The sequence below is a fragment of the Xiphophorus maculatus genome, chromosome 6 (assembly GCF_002775205.1).
Source record: "Xiphophorus maculatus strain JP 163 A chromosome 6, X_maculatus-5.0-male, whole genome shotgun sequence".
Classification (NCBI taxonomy): domain Eukaryota; kingdom Metazoa; phylum Chordata; class Actinopteri; order Cyprinodontiformes; family Poeciliidae; genus Xiphophorus; species Xiphophorus maculatus.
This window is the reverse complement of record NC_036448.1, coordinates 12,103,799-12,121,411: the sequence shown is the minus strand read 5'-3', so window position 1 is coordinate 12,121,411 and position 17,613 is coordinate 12,103,799. Positions and strand designations below refer to the sequence as shown.

General features: G+C 40.5%; 1 protein-coding gene across 1 annotated transcript in view; it reads left to right on the top strand.

Moving 5' to 3' along the window:
- Positions 1-15,601, top strand: part of LOC102218084 (potassium/sodium hyperpolarization-activated cyclic nucleotide-gated channel 2-like) — a 41,419-nt gene extending 25,818 nt beyond the window's left edge. Inside the window, exons 5-8 of the mRNA XM_023335703.1 lie at positions 9,588-9,734; positions 9,968-10,208; positions 10,298-10,462; positions 10,962-15,601. Of these exons, the coding sequence (XP_023191471.1) occupies positions 9,588-9,734; positions 9,968-10,208; positions 10,298-10,462; positions 10,962-11,914 (1,506 nt within the window). The 3' untranslated portion in view covers positions 11,915-15,601. The remainder of the gene's footprint in view (positions 1-9,587; positions 9,735-9,967; positions 10,209-10,297; positions 10,463-10,961) is intronic.
- Positions 15,602-17,613: the final 2,012 nt, after the last annotated feature.

Here is a 17,613-nt window from a genome sequence, read left to right as displayed (position 1 = left end):
TTCCAGACTCTAAGTTCAACAGAAAAATGCAACACCGATTAACCAGAGCAATTTGTTAGGCTATGACCCCAACCCCACATTTATCTCATTCTAGCTGTGAGGTAGTATTTATCATGCACAGCTGTTTCTGTCTTTTGAAACCAAGCCATGCTGCTGGGTGCTGCAGCAGTGGCCTGTGGCGCTCGCAGCTCAGCCTCTCTGTTTCCAAGCAGAGTCTGGTTCGCTGGTGAGCAGGGGCCGCGCTGCTGGCTGTCAGCAGCCAATCAGAGGCTGCGGGTGTGTTTGGCCAGGTAGAGCCATGCTGCCAGGGGGCTGAGCATATCAAAGCTGTGTGAGTGTGTGAGTGTGTGCGTGCGTGCGCGTAAGTATGGGTGTGTGTGTGTGTGTGGTGCGCCCACTCTATGATGTCCCCTTGGGCAGCTGTAGAACTGATGAGGCAGCAGGCCCTTGTGTCCTGCCAATGTCATCCTGAAGGTGACGTAAGCAAGCATGGCTGCCTTCCTTTTAGTCTCTTCCTGATAACTCCCAACCCACACCACACACCGTCTTAAGCTTTTCTACTTCATGTGACATCATCCGCCTCCTGTCCGTATCTCCGTCACCTCGGTGTCTCCACCTGGTTTTCTGCTTTATCGCTTTCCTCCATCGCGCTCCCTTCTCACCTCCTGATCTGAATTTCTCTCTGTTTTCTCGTCTTCTGCATCCTCTGTCCTCTCTGCTGGTGGTGTCCTTGAAAGGTGCGGAGCTGCTGCTGTACGGCTGCTACAGGCGGCGAAGCAAGGGGGAGGGGAAACCTGTGGGAGTAGGAGTCCTGGATATTTGAGGGCTGTGTCTTTTACATTTTAGTCGAGGGGTTGTTTTATATACAGCTATTGTTGTTAGAGACAACTATGGTACAATAAAATGGTCAATAAATTAGTTTGTAGAGAGAAATTACGAAATAAACCAATGATGGAAGGATGGTGAGTAATTGTGAAGTGAAAGGAAAATAAAACACTGTTTTCATTTTTTTGCAATTACAAATCTGTAAAATGTAGTAAGCATTTGTAGCGAGGCTCGTCTGAGTCACTACTTTTGAAAACCAACTTTTGTTGCAATTGCAGTTGCAGCTCTTGCACGTCTCTACCAGGTTTAGGAAGGTTTGGCTTCTCAAGCTGGACGTAAAATGTCTGTCAACAGCAGCTTTCAGGTTGACAGATTCTCAATTGTATCTCCATCTGGACTTGGACTAGGCCACTCCAACACAACAATATTCTGCATTTTTCTAAAAACGATTTCATTGTTTAGCATCAGTGTCCTGCTGGAAGACGAGCCTCCATCTTGCAGTCTGTACCAGGTTTCCTTCCAGGGCTGCTGTCCGTTCCTCTTTGAGTCAACTCTGTCAGATTAGGTGGACTGTCCCTTCTTGGTAGGTTTGCACTTATGCTAAACTCCCTGAATTTTAGGTGATGGATGGAACAGAGCTTCCTGACATGTTTAAAGCTTGAAATTTTCTTTTATTATTTGGCCTGCTTTTAAATTCCCTGCAGCTAGTCCGACACTTTAAGCTTTTAGTAAAAATATTTGTGAGATTTTGAAGCCTGATCAGGGACACAACATAGAGGATCAGCTTTATACCATGAATTTGTATTAATTTTTAAAGGATAGACTGCTGAATCAACCCTCATTTCTTCCCATTTTACTTTTAAACCACTAAACCTTCGTGTGATATTTTGTAATGACCTTGTTAATGACTTCTTCTGGGTTTTTTTAGCTGCTATAAGTTAATTCCCACAGATATGACCTATTAGTCATTCAACCATAAAAAGGCTCTTGAATTTCAGTTTAGCAAAGAACCAAGTTTGAACTGCATTTTCAGGCATTTTAAGAACAGCCTAAAGCCATAAAGATAGTTTATCTTTATTTTCACACTGATTCTATAAAAATACAAAAGACAAAGAAACAGAGCATAATTGCTAGCACCAACATGACTATAACCACAGAGTTTTTCCCTTATCATTCTATAACTAATTGAGAATACGGTTCTCAGATTTCATTTCAGGTCTTGGCTGATTAGTTTTTTTCTCGTTTTTTAAGACACTACTCTCAGAAACTGTTTATCTGTTGACACCTCTTCTTTCCCTTCGGCTTTAGAGAGCCTGAACAAAATGCCATCATGGCCAGCGACAAAGACTGGACTGAAAATGCCAAAAAAAGAAAAAAAAATCTTTCAGACAGCTTTGAAACTACTGATGAAGACCTTTTCTAAAAGGCCAAGAAACTCTTGATTCTTTGGAAAAGTTCTATTTAAAGACACAAAAGGTGGTTTGAAACTTTCACATTGTTCTGCACATGCAATTAAGTCAGAGCTGGGCTCATAGAGGTGCTTTTTAAATGTATCCACATGCTTTTAAACCTTTTCTCGTATAACTTCCTCCCATCACAGATTTGGTTTTTTTTCTCCTTCTGAGGGCAAAAAAGTGCATTTCTTAGAGCTCTTTCCCCTGACCAGTTGTCAGATTTTCTTCTTTTGGGGAGGATTAGTATTTTAGCTGAAGATGTTTGTATTACAGAAAATAAATAAATAAATAAAAAATGCAGAGAAGTGCAGGCTGTGCCACTGCGGCTGATTCTGACGCTGCTGGGGGGATTTGCCGTGCCGACAGACAGGACTAAAAGTGACATTATAATCATTTTGAGGGTGTTAGCAAAATAAGACTGCTGGCAGTGTGTAACATCCCATAGTGTGAAGGTTTCAGTTTCAACCCAGAGGTTATGTCAGGCTGTATTAATAGAGAATTTAGCTACAGTTGCTCTGGTGAAGATATTATGTCTTATTTGAACATTGCAGCGTAACAAAGTGGGGACGGCCCAAACAAGGCTGCACAGTGTTATGAAGATATAGAATACTGCAGAAGTATTTTATACTTAGGGAAATATCTCATAATATCTGAAAAAGATAAATCTGTATCTTAATTAGTTGTTTAAACATGAATGAATCTGAGACCTGGGAAGAAAGGCAAAGAAAGGTTTGTGGAAATTAATAACAAATTTTAGTTCAGCAGATGAGTTGCTGGTGGATGAGATTAGATATATTGAGCAAAAAGAATTAAATGTTTCCAATAAAGCACACATGCTTGCTAAAAACTCTTCCAGTTATATGAAATGTTTATAAACAGGCTGAGGTAAGTTGGAGATAGTTATTAAGGAAGACCGAATTGTATTGTCCACAGTCAGACGTTTATTTCATGGCATTGTGCAAGCAAAATTGTAATCTGCTTCTTTGTCCAATTATTCAATTCATTTTTCAATTCAGTTTAGTTATGTGACGCTTGTTGTCTCAAGGCACGGCACAAAAAAGTAAACTGATTCCAATCAAACATTCAAAGTAAAGTAAACACATTCCAGTTGATCGTAGTTAATAATCAAGTTTAGTTTATTATTCAAATTAGTTAAAAAAGCCGTCTCTAAGGAAATCTGGCTGATTGCATTGAGTCTCTAACTTGCAGCATTCACTTCTCCTGAGTGAAAACATAGCATCAGAAGGAAATTGTTTGCGTTGTTGACTTTGCAGTAATTCCTCATACCGAGCAAGCATGAGGTGACAGTGGAAAAAAAAAACTCTCCGTCGACAGGATGATTCCTCCAGCAGAACCTGACTCAGTGTGAACAGATGAGCAGCCAAACTCTGAACCAGATTACAAGTCTGTAGGAGGAAAGAGATCACATCCAGTCAGTCGCAGCAAATGATCAGCCAGTAGCTTACAGAGAGAGACAAGGTTAAAAGAAAGGATTATGTTCATTATCTATGAGGAGAAGGTTTAGGTTTTTTGGCAGCAGTAATTCAAATCCCCTACAGAAAGGTGTCACACTAAACTAAACAACCATGGGAAGCCTCTACAAAGAGCAAATACATATTAATGATAGCAGTTTTTAAAGTACTGTGTAATTAAGTATGAATAATTAATTATGACTTCAGTATTTTTCAGTTGTTGATACTCATTTACTGAGTCAAAATGTACTATCAGAGAAACCCACAAAAACTCGAAACTGAAAAAAAACAAAAACATTGTATCTGTGAAGACATGAGGTATTCTGCTCTTGTTCTGGGATATAATCATTTTAATTAGAAAGCTTTAAAAATGCTGTGATATTTGACTTAATCTACACACAAATCACACAAAAGGATTAAAATTTAATTCGGTCCTGAAGGAACGCTCCTAAAACTTGTCCATGTTCCATTTCCCTCTCAGACTTCTGTTGCTGATTGACTTTCACCTCGGATCATATGTGTGCCAACCTGATTCTTCTCTTGCTTATTTCTTTAAAGCAGTGTTAGGATTGGCTGCAGGCCGGCAGAAAAGTCCAGGGAGATCAGTGCTGATGTGAGAAAGCAGATGGTAGAGTGACTTCAGACAGAAATGTCTTAAGCAACCAAAAACTCAAAGACGCCCAGTTAAAAAAAAACAAAACAAAAACAAAAAAACTGCACATGAAAACAACTTTTTACAAGTGTGGCCATTTTATCTGGGTCTGGAAAGAGACTGAAGCTCACCATCAGGTCAGAGGAAACTGGTTCACATGATTGGAAACAAGAGTCCAACCTCCACAGCATTGGTTTCCTGCAAACCGGAGTGACTGGAGCACCAGTGTGGTTCAGCACCGAAACCTTCGCCGGTGACAAATCCTTCTGAGAGACGTCCCAGCGTTTGTAACAGTTTGATCTTTTCTTTCTCTGATCAAAACGGATTCGTGTTGTAACCCCACAGATCCATCTGTTGCATCGATAACCTCCTCTAAAAGGTTTAACACTGAATCAGCTCTCTAAAGATCAGGTGTTGGAGACCGAGCTCAGTCAGCAAAACAGAGGAACAGACGGAAGTCGGAGCGCTCTGTAAGGATCTGCAGGATGCTTTTGTTCTCTCAGCACCTTAAACAACAAGCCTTTTCCCCCTCTGTATGCTCGTCATTGATCCCTCTAGTTACCCAGAAGCAGGCTGACATTGCAGATAGCGGCCCACAAAAACGGCCTTTTCCGTTGCATTGGATCATATTCACATCGTTGCTAAAAGGAAGAAGAAGACAAAAAATAAAAAATAAATGAATAAAAGCGGCTCATGAACCGTCCCTTATCAGGCGGAATCTTCTGGTCCCTTTGAATGCACGTCGGGATTTTGAGCATTTTCTAAGAAGCTCCATTTTATTTAATGAGACTTTGTTCTGTGTGAGGCCTCACAGTGTGCTGTCGCTGCCTCTGCGCGCATCTCCGAACTAAAGGCAGACAAGACGAGCTCTGACTTACCGCTATCTGATCCTCCTGTCTTTCGGTGAATGAGCTTCATATTGTAATGAGCCGATTTAGCTGGGAACAAATTAAGTGAATGAATTATGCGCCCCCAAATGACTGTTCGGGGCAAACCTAAATCAGAATAGTAGAATTTGTGTAACGAAAGAGAGGAGAGTAAAAACAGTTGGCTTAATTGGGTTAATGGGGATAATACTTGAGAGGAAGAAAATGTGCAATTCAGTAGAATTTATCCATAAATGCTTCCTGTGAATGTCAACAAATTCCTAAACAGTAAATTAGACTGAGAAAAACGGTGGTAAAATGAAGCAGCAAATGCAGATTGTTTCATTAATGCTGATCGAAATTTTGGGCTAAAAGAAAAGTCAAGTCATCGGTGTGTCACTATCTACCGCGGTTCGTTTTTAATCTGCCTCATTAGTCCAGAATTAGCTGAGTCAGAAGCTGCAGAATCAGCTGTGCGGTCGGTCGCTCTACCTGTTTGATATTTCCCCGCAATGACAGGCTCACCCAGAGACACACTTTTCCTTACAATCAGCGCTTGTATTTACTGCAGGGCAACACCGGCTTCAGAGTCCGTGTCAGCATGTCTGGTAGTTGTGACGCAGGGTCGTTTCTGCAGGCTGATATCCATCTGCAGATATCAGGATGCAGAGTCACTCATGCAGGTGAGAGTTTGTGTCGGGCAACTCAAACACGCTCTGCTGTGTGAAGAAGACGTTTTCCTCACATAGGGGCTTAGTTTAAGGCTGTGAACCACAGCTGGATGTTTAATACGTATTGAGGAATCTCTCTTTTACGTATCAGTAAAAACAACATTTGTTTGGTGACATACAGTATTTTCCCTCATACGATGCAAACTAATCTGTATAACATGGTTTTCCGGTTTTATATCTGTGAAATCAGAATGTTTTGTGCTATTCTGCAAATGAAATGTTTTATTATTGGTCTTTTTAAACCATCTGAATGGAAAAATAAGAACTATAAATAATTTTTTTCTCTATGCAAGTATTAGCTGCTGCTTGATAAAATAGCGTTTTCTTTAATCAAGTTTCTTGATTTTTGTCATGTTTTTGTGTTACATCAACTTGTTGATTTTATGCAGCAGACAAAGAAAAAAGTAGTCCATAATTGTGAACTGAAAGGAAAAGGAAATATAGATTTTAATAATATTGACATGCAAATATCTGAAAAGTGTGGCTCAGCCCACCACTGCTCTGCCATTACAAAGCACTGTAGAAAATATCAAGTAAATATTGAAACAGAGCAACTTGGATGGTTGCCTGCTCTATTGTGTTCCTGTCATGATCTAAGGGAATATGGAAGGTGAAGGTTTTTATTATCCTGAGCAGAGAGGAGTTGAAACATTCAGTCTGTGTACACTTATATTCAGCAGAGCACTGCTCAAATGTTTGTTTGTCAATTGTTCTTTCTTTTAGAAGCGGAGAGGCAAGGCCGCCTGTTTCTGATAATAAACAATTTCCTCTGCAGGAGTTTAGACGTTGCTCTCGAGGACTCAGAGCTCGTTGTTTTGCTTGGGGCCTCTGGCAGGACATAAGAGTTGTCTGCAGAAGAAATGAACCTAAGCCCTTGCATTTATTGGTCTGCCTTTCAGTAGTGAGTTGAACCTACCCAAGGTGACGTCAGAGGACGCTGAAACCTTCAGGTTGTGCATCTGTGATAGGCGGCGTATTAATGGTGTTTTCCTTTGTCCCTGAAAGTTGTGAGTACTCCCAGTGTCTCCCAGGCTGTTAACGTCTCTAAATTTTTGGACAGCTTTATAGCTTCTGGGTTGAGCTGTGGTCTTGTGAGGCTTTACATTTGAGCTGGGCTGAAGTGTACACAGTCTGACAGCAAAGTACAAGGAGAAATCTCCAGCAGCACCTAAACTGTTCTGCCACTCTCCCCTCTGCAGTTTTGGCTCCTAGTTTGTTTTTTTTCTTAATTCTTAATTTGTCAGCCGCTTCTCTTGGATTGTTATTAGCATATTTCAACAGTAGAAGCTGACTGTTTGTGTTCCTGCCATGCTGAACGCCTTGTGTTGATCTAGCAGCGAAGGTGGCTCTTCTTAAAGGTTAGCAGTGTATTTTTCTTCACTGTGTACATTAATGCACTAGAAGTTTGTAAAGGACTTTATTGACAGTGGGAGTGTGTTCATATAAAAGCTGGATCCAGTGATTTGACTCATGAGGTGTCTCAGTGAATACATTGCATGTCTCTGCAAAGTGTTATGATAAGATATTGTAAGTCTCCAGGCAAGGATAGTCCTAAAAACACACATGATATACTTGTCCCTAAGAGTAATGATTAGAGACAAAAAGGCACTACAGGGACTGCAAAATGTATTGCACTGACAAAGTCTCCTAGTAACAATTAGGCCTGTTCTACCAATCCACCTCACCACTAGAGTACAAACACTAACAAGATCAATTTCAGTAGCAGGGGAGGAGTTTTTTTTGTGCTCCACCTTAAGCACCACCTGTAGTCTGCTGGGTTTGGCAGCAGTTTGCAGTGGCCTCTCAGTAAACAAGCAGGAAAGCCTCACACATTAATGTTCATACTGATAGCTCCCAACGCAGAGCAAAACCAAACAACGTTAAGCTTCTTCGGTTCACGTCAAATCTCATTTAAAATCTTTTAACAGTAAAACTCATTTAAACCTCATGAAATACACAATTAACACAAATTGCAAGCTGAAAACCAGCCTTTTTAAAAAATAATTTGACATTCGACATCTTATAAGGGATAAGGTTTTCATCACTATTTTTTTTTCATTTAAATGTAATATATATGCACAATCATGTATAGAGTGGCTTGGATTATTTTCTATTCAGTATTACAGATCACTGAGTTTCTATCATAAAACCAGGGAACGTGAAAGGTGAAGATTTCGTTGCCCTGAGCAGCAAAGTTTTGAAGCCGTTATTCTGTGTCCACATTGTTTCAACAGAAATGTTTGTTTGCCAAATGTTCTTGGTTTTAGAAGCAAAGGGATAGGCTGTCTGTTTCTGACAATAAACAATTTGCCTTGGAGGAGTTTATATGTTGCTCTTGAGGACTCTGAGCTTGTAAAACTGTCTGAGCAGTTGGACTTGTTTTGCTAGGGGCATCTGGCAGGATGTACAGTGTATTCTACTGCAGAAAGGAACTGTGCATTTTTGGTTTGTGTTGTTACAGTGAGGTAAACCTATTGAAGCAAACATCAGAGGACGTTCCTTGATACATTTAGAGAATGTGGTCATTGTTGTATTAATAATAACTTCTCTAGTTCTTGCCATGCATGTCCGGACCTTCTACGTTCTTGTGACCGAGGGCATGATTAAATGAAAAACAAAAATAAGCAGATTATGTTTTTTCACTTTTTTATTATGGTCCAATTGGACGCTGAATATCATGATGACCCAAATGATTCATCACTGATACATGTAGTTCTGTTTTCTTTGTAAGCTTAATGTTTAAACTTTCATCAGGTTTGAGGCTCAATAATAGTAAAATTTGGCCAGAAGTACCGGTGTTTCTGTTTGCATTGTGTTTGTTTAACTTTTTTATATTTTTGTCCACTCTGTAAGCCTCTGAAATAAGTTGAACTATAAAATACAATCTTGTTTTTCTGATTAACAATACTTGACTTTTCTTATTAAGACCTAGAGATTTCAACAAACACATCTATCTTTTTAATTAATGTGGCTTTTCTTTGTTAGAATCTATTCGTCTCTACATTATTCAGAGACAGAATCAACTTAATATTTTTCCTTGTGCTTCATTTTGTTACTTTGCTTTTCGCTGCTATGTCTGCATATCTTTACTTGGACCAGCTGCTTGCTTGGGGCAGGCTCCCTTAGGATGTCAACAGAACTGGGCTTCCAAACACAAGTCAGCACAATTACTACACTTCAAAGATTAGAGCATAATCTCTCAGTTTATGTAGTTGGGTTTAAGGTGAGTCGGAAGGCATTTGTCCAAGTTTGGGTTGTCCTTAAACCAAGGTTGTTCTTTGTGGGTGAATACTCTTTGCTTCTCTAACTGTGTGCAAATCAATTTGTCGCTTCCTTTGGTCTTTTTCTAGGACGGTGTACTTTATCATTCCATTTACCCTTGGACAGAAATAAGTAAATTAAACCACGGTGCACTGAAAAACAATGAAAGAGAGGCCGTGTGCATGCAACGTCTCTGTCCTCGCTAATGTGCAGCCTCTATTGCGTATTATGTTCTTTAATACTGTAGCTGAAAGGGTAGCAATAAAAGCAGTTTTTACGCAGTGCATTAACAGCACATCATGTCTGTGTTTCCCACTCTCTCTTAGTACAAACAAGTGGAGCAGTATATGTCCTTCCACAAGCTGCCTGCCGACTTCCGACAGAAAATCCATGACTATTATGAGCACAGGTACCAGGGCAAGATGTTTGACGAGGAAAGCATCCTGGGGGAACTCAGTGAACCTCTCAGAGAGGTAAGATCTATCAACTTGGCCTATTTTCCATAAATAAGGTTAGAGTTTTGATTTTTCATCTGTTAGTTAAACTGAAATGGATGGTTTCATTCTTAGTGCAGACTTTGCTTAGCTAATGTGTGTTTGTCTAGCTTACAAGGTGTGTTTACACCCTGTGACCGGTTTTATGCAAAAAGAGAGCATAGTCTATCTATATGTATATTTGTGCTTGATTGTGCTTAATTTCTCTTTAGGAAATAGTGAACTTCAACTGCCGAAAACTGGTGGCATCCATGCCGCTGTTTGCCAACGCAGAACCAAACTTTGTTACAGCAATGCTGACTAAGCTACGTTTTGAGGTGTTCCAACCTCAAGACTATATTATAAGAGAGGGCACCATTGGCAAAAAAATGTACTTCATCCAGCACGGCGTATGCAGTGTCATCACCAAAGGCACACTTGCTATGAAACTGTCTGATGGCTCTTATTTTGGAGGTGGGATATTGTCTTTGTCCTGGATATGATGCTTTTCCTAGGTGCTGTTGCTCTTACATTTATTTTCAAGCTTTGCCTTGCTGTTTCAGAGATTTGCTTATTGACGAGGGGTCGACGAACAGCCAGCGTGCGAGCAGAGACGTACTGTCGGCTCTACTCTTTGTCTGTTGACAACTTCAACGAGGTTTTAGAAGAGTATCCAATGATGAGAAGAGCCTTCGAAACCGTCGCCATTGATCGCCTAGATCGTATAGGTACAACAAATGAGAAAATATCCAAAGAAACTAGATTCACATCAAAGCATCATTTTGATGATTATACAAAGATCTGGTAAAGGTTTTCTAGGCTAGGCTAAGGGTTAATTCAAGGCATGAAATATGTTGTCCTAAGTCTAATATTGTCACCATTAATGAATTCTTGCATCGTGATTTACAAAAATCTAATGTTTTCAGGCAGTAAATGTAGATGGGGCAGTAAAATTATATGCTTTGTTCTCTGAAAATGACACAGGACACTGTAACAATATATGAAGGTACAAAGTGACTCCATTACTTTCCCTAGGGCTTATTTGAACAGAGGATGTACCTGATGTGAAGGACATCACATCCTGTATCAAGCTACTGTTGCTTTATTTGTGCAAATTCTAATTTGCTTCTTTTTATGCATTGTTCAGCTGTTTTATTCCTTCTGTACTGTCCTTGCTTTTTATATTCTCTAATGTCGCCTCTTTTTTTTCTTTGCTCCTTCCTGTAGGTAAAAAGAACTCTATCCTGATGCACAAGGTTCAGCATGATCTCAACTCCGGAGTTTTCAACAACAGGGAGAACGAAATGATCCAGGAGATCGTCAAATATGACCGTGAGATGGTGAAACTAGTGGATCTGCAGCGGCCGAGGGCCATGTCTATGACTCCCTCTATAGGTGGGATCTTTGCCCCTCCGGGTCAGCCTCAGTCTGGCTCTGCAATTGCCACCCTCCAGCAAGCTGTGGCCATGAGCTTTTGCCCTCAAATGGCCAGCCCTTTGGTGGGTCCGGGGACTTTGCAGTCCCCGCGCATGGTGCGACGTTTTCAGGTGATGCAGAACTTGTCCAGTCCGATCTCAATGTCTCCCCTTCAGTCTCAACCTCCCCAAACACTTGGAGGGGCATTTGGATCTGCTATTTCTAGCCCCCCGGTCCAAAGCCCGCTCACAGCTACAGGACGGACTTTTCAGTACATGGCGAGTGTGGGACCGTCGGGGTCCCAGTTGTCCCTTGTCCAGCACCATGCACCCAGCCCCACACAGACCACCCAGCAGAGGCCCGCCTCACACAAAAGCACCCACTCTCTCCATATGGGTAGTTTGAGCCAGGACACCCGGGCCTTGTCTGCATCTCAGCCTTCACTCCCCCAGGAAGGAACACCACAGGCTTCCTCTGCAGCCCCCAGCCCCCCACCCTCCACCCGCACTTCCAACTCCTCCATTGGCCCCCAACAACCTCCCCATCACAACTTACCGGGACCCTCGGGTGTGGGGAGACCAGCTGGAGCCCAGCAGAGGGTGGCCTTTGCCTCCACTCCTCCTCCAGGTGGACCTACTGGAATGGGGGCAGTAGCAGCAGCTGCTGGACCGGGACCTCCAGACTCTGGAGTTCCCAAGAAAGATTCGATTGTCAGCCTTCCGGAGCTAGACTCTGCCAGATCCCGGCTGTCTTCCAACTTGTGACCCTAGTGGAGCTCAGTAGAGAGGCCTTTTTTTTGTAGGAGAATCAGTGCGGTAAAGGTCAGTCCAGCTGATCATTCAGCTCGCTAAATGACCAATCAGCTACTGCCAGCGCCACCAGTCTTTCAACTTTGGTGCACTGTGTGCTGGTGTCAGCAGGAAGAAAGGAGCTGCTCGAAGTATTGAAGTACTTTGACTACAGGGAGTCAATACGATTATATTAGTATATAAAATTAAGGTTGAACTGGTCTGGTCTACTGTGCCAGCACCTTTAGTCTTAGTATCACCCCTTTCACTCTGCTTCCAAACACCTACTGCATATCGCTGACTTTACTGTAAAGATATGATGAAAAGTATGATTAATGTACCAATTACATACTGTGTAGAATCCATGCAATGCAATCTAGCAGGAGCTGGACTTAAAAATGAAAATCAGGGACTTGAGGTCAAACGACAATGACATTTTAAGCGTTCAAAAGTGTTTTAAATGTAATTTTTTTTTTCTCCGTATAAGCTGTCGTAGCAAAAGAACACACATCTTCATACCGTTCAAACTAGTAGTGGAGTTAGTGTTTTAGACCGCTGGTCGATCTTACATCAATGTGTAAATAGTCGATTGAAAAAGTAAGGAAGGACGTTATATTCATTGTATCTACCCAAAACCAAAGTTGAGCTTGAACACCAAGTCTGGTTGTGTCTGTATCAACTAAAAAAGAAACATAGAAGAAAATGCCATTTATTTAACTGCCTTGATTCAACGTTAGAAGCCATATATTTGGTTTGCGTGTATGCATATATGTGAGTGTTGCTGTGTGTGTGCGTGCGTGTGAGTACGCGTGTGTCAGAGAGTTTTTGTTTATACGTTTTGGTTCCATTTTCAGAGAAGGGACTCATGCACTCTACGACGCATCGTCAAGTATGACTGGTTGGAAATGCTGACGGTGGCACTGCCCTGTTTTCATGAATCATCTGGAAAGAGGTCAGCTGTTTGCTCAACATACTGATTGTAACCCTAAAGGCAAAGATGGTTTAATAATCTGAGCTTTACTGAAAGGAAACATTTGTGAACAACCCATACTGTATACTTGCTTGTTTCTGTCTAGGTTCATCGATTAACACATGCAATATAATTCTGCAATACTGTACCCCGCCTATATATATAAATATATATATATAAATATGAATATCTATACTTATGCTGTACAGGAAAGTGGACTTGTTTCTTTATGTTTTTTTTTTTTGTTTTTTATTATGTGAAATTTTAAAGAATCCAGCAGCTATTGTGGCTTCACTTGAGGTATTGTAATCCAGTGACCATGTTGTTACCTTAACCAAAAATGTGTGAGGGAATGAAAGGGTATGTTGCTGTGTTATTTTTGTGTTAAAAGAAGAAAACAAAACACTAGACTAACTGCTTACAACTGGTTTAAAGACACAGGATGAATCCACGTTTGAGCTCAGCAAGTCAGATCCTCAAAAATGTCACCCGAAAGGCATTTTCAAGTGTTTAAATTCATAGGGTGGCCAATATGGGGTACAGACGCCTCAATTGGAAAAAAATCACCTAGAACTTCGGTGAATGTCTCCACTTTTAGGTGCACAGAAATCCATTCGAAGTGCGAGAGTGGGTCAAGGCTTTGATTATTTTTATTCGAAACATTCTGATCCTGTTGAATCTAAAAACTCCTTCTCCTGCTGAATGTATGCCATACGAGGAGGACGACAGCTAATCAGTTTTAAACTGCCATGTAAATAAAGGGACAGAAGATTTTATGATGCAAGGGGGGACTGAGCATTGCTGTATGAGTTGCTGAGTGTCTGTGTGATCTTTTTTTATAATCTGTTGATGCTTATTTGGGTTGAAGGTTGCTGTATTTACCATTTATACTACAACCCAATAACCCCAGATCTGAATATTAACGAAAGTCAAAAAAAATGTACGGAAAAGGGCATGAATGAGAGTGTGCTGGAACTACTTTGAACCTCTCTGTCCAAAGTGAGAAGTGAGGACGTCCACTTAAGCACCTTGTGTTGCACTACAACCTTGTAATCAAAAAGAAAAAAAGGAAGAAAAAAAAAATTCAATGTTCTGTTCTCTCAAAACTGTCGTCACACTTCTCCTGGACCCAATATATGGTTAAACTGTAAAGACGAGTAAAAGGGAAGTCAACTGGGGCAGCTGGTTCATTGTGTTAAACAAACATGGTGGCCAACTTTTTCAGCTCTGAACATTGATTTGGAGCCAAACTGTAAAATCACTGGACATTTCACTCAGGTTTGCTACCTTCTCACAGCTATGTATTGATTGCCACAATGTGGCTTTCCATTGATTTATGTAGACATGTTTATTCCCATATTTTGAGCTCGTTTACTTAATCGTCTTGAGTAATTCTAATTGGCACAGAAAAAACCCCCATGAAGTAATAATCCTAAGATTGTTGGTCTCTCGTTGTGAGATCTTAAAAACTGGTGACAGTCTTTATCCAAGGGCTTCACTGTATGGCTTGTGAACCTTTGGTCATTTTTGTGCAGTTGGAACTAAAATTCGAAGGTGATTCAAATGTTTATTTATTTTAGTGATTCAAATTAAAAACTGAAATTCTTATGCAGTTTAATATTTTAAGCACGTATGTATTTCTGTTTGTTTTGATGATTATGGCTGTCCATGTACTGCACTTTATAAGCACTCAATATTTGACTGGGCTCCTTTTGCATGAATTACTGCATCAATGCAACACAAGAAGGAAGTATTCGGCACGAGGTTCTGCTGAGATGTCAAGGAAGCCCAAGATTAGTTTAACTGTGGCCTTCAGCTTGTCTTCATTGTTGAGTCTTGTGTCTTTCATCTGCCCCTTGAAAACACTGACAGGTCACATTAGCTTTTTGGTCTGTATAACTCATTGACAACATGGACATTGTTAGTGTGGGTTTTCATGTTAGAAAATTAAATCAGTATTAATTTTGTAAAGCTTGTCACGTGAAGTTTCCTGGTATGTGATTTTAGTCACAGTGGAAATTGTTCCCCAAATCACCACTTACTGTGGAAACCTCCGCCTGGACGGCAATTAGTTTGGATTATGTGCCTCTCCACTTTTCTTCCATACCCTAGGATCTTTATTTTTATTTCCTTCCATCTTGAAAAAAAGTACTTTGGGCCACTTGGCAAATTGTCCAGTCCTTTTTCTCCTTAGTCATAATAAGACCTCTTTGACCTCGCTGGTTCAGGACTGGCTTTAAACAAATAATGCAACGTCTGTCCTAGATAGATCTCTGTGTGGTGGCTCTTAAAGCACTGAAATGGATGCATAAATGTCTCCTTTGGGGATAAATAAAGTATCTATCGTCATCATTATGATCATCACTGAGTCCAGCCCCAGTCCACTACTTGTTGAAACTCCCCAGAATCTTGAATTTAGTTTTTTTTCTGAATAATTTAATTCTCATCTTTGTTGCTGTGCACCTTTCTTTACAACAGTTTTTTCTTCCATTCAGATTCTCATTAATATGAGTTAATATGCGTGGATATTATGCTATTAACAGCCAGCTTCTTTAGCAGTGGCTTTTTGTGGTTTGTTCTCCTTGTGGAGGGTTTTAGTGCTTTCTGACTTATGGGTCTCATGTCAAATTATTTTCTGAGAAAGTAGGTTTTTATTAGTTGTATGCCATAATCAACAAAATTAATGGAAACAAAAGTTTGAATTGTGTAATTAATCTATAATACGAGTTTTACTTTTTAAGCTGAATTACTGAAGTAAATCTATGTTTCAAAACATTTCTAACTAACTGAGACACTCCTACAATGAAGCAAACAAAATTACATTTTCTGTTTCACAAAAGAGTAAAAAAACTTATTTTAGTCTTTCCTGAGTCACAGTACCGCCTCCCCAACCTTTCAGTGATACATGAATCATAAATTGTTTTCTTTTTTTTCCTGTGGGAAAAGTGAACACCAAAACACCAACACCATTCTGAATGAAATTTGTCTGAGTTGTGTTTTTCTGTGCGCTTCAGTACTGTTCTGTCTGATTAATTGGTCCTTCTCCTGAGTTCTTTTTGCTAATACCAGAGTTTGCCCTGTTAAGCTGCTATCAAGACTGTGCAGGTCTCTGAATGAGTCCACAGTCGGCAAGAGCAAGATGAATGGAGAATTAAAGAGCTAATGTTTCAGGCAATATCAGGCACCGTCTCTGTTTCATTGCATCTACATGTAGTGTGTAATTCCCTCCTACTCAAAGGATGGCATTTGAGACACTTTGATCGGCACCGCTCCGTTTGAACCGTCAGCCACAGGCCCGATACAGCCCCGGCCAAGCGCACACTGCCAGTTTATCTGTTTTTGTGTTTGTCTCACGGGTTGCTCAGTGTGTCGGCTTCTAGCTGCCATTGAGACGTGTGTGCTGTATTGGCCTGATGGTGGGCCGGTTCAAAGTGTGATTGTTTAATAATTATTCTTCTGGACTTTGCTGTAAAGTGGGAACGAATTCCTTCAAATGTGTTTGGCACTGACTGACAGTGATTGAGAATCTCAAAGTTTCAAGCCTCTCACTCTTGCTGTACCAGATGTTGAGGGTACTGAATGCCTTGGTGTTGATTTATTAGCAAATCAGGGTCTTATGTATGTCTGTTCTTTCTAAGTTATCAGTCAGTTTTATTTGGTTGTAGATTTATGATTTATATTTACAATGTGCCCTCTGCACTTGGACTGTATATACCTTGTGCCTAGTACATCTAGTTTCCACATAGTCTCCTTTGTGGTATGTATGTGCCTGTAAAAATGCAAATATGTGTTTTTATTTCCAACTTGCAATATATGTACAAACCATTAGATGACTAGTATTGCTAAATTACAATGACAATGTCAGTATATACAATTTTCCCTGATAGGGGAAACACAAAATTGCACATTTTATGTTGGGTTGAACCTTCCAACACCATGCGCGCTGTACTCGGTTCGTTCATGTTCTGTACATATGGTATACACAGAGATGTGGGGCACCTTCTCGGGTTTTCACCACAGCCGGGTGTTTAAGCATCATTTTTACAAAGAGAGGGTGAGCTCTGGCTAGCTCCTGGTGGATATCAGCAGTCTAGACATTAACTTAGGAAAGCTGCTTGAGCCAAAAACAGCAGAAGTTAACTAGCAAAACTGTGGAAATGCTTGCACAAAATCAAAATACATATACAAAATGATTAAAAAAAAAGAGTAAATAAATAAAAGGCTGTTCATATGCTGGATTATCGTCGGTCTGTGCTGTTGCACAGCTTTTCACACTGATGCTGGTTGCACACTGGTCTGGTGTTGGCCACTAAAGGGAAAAATAATTCTGTCCAAGACTGAATCCAAATCTTGAGTCACAGCAAGTCTTAAACATGACTCCCAGATGAGTTAGCTGACAGATAAAGCAGGAGTGCATGCTTGTATTTTTCTCATTTAAGCAGAGTTCTGTGTATGATTGTTGTGGGACCTTCAAATCTAGAAACTGTTGTGTACCAACTACTGTACAATGATTTTATTTAGTCTTACAGTTTAACTTTTGTGTCGTAGCTACTGTAGCCTGCTTAACTTACCTAAGCCTTCTCTCTGCTTCAGGACTCTGTGTGCTTGAGTTTGTGTGTGTGTGTGTGTGTTCCTGTGCCTTTCCTTCTATAATGTTGGTCCCACTTGAGAATATGATGCCATTTAGGGGGTTGAAACCCACACA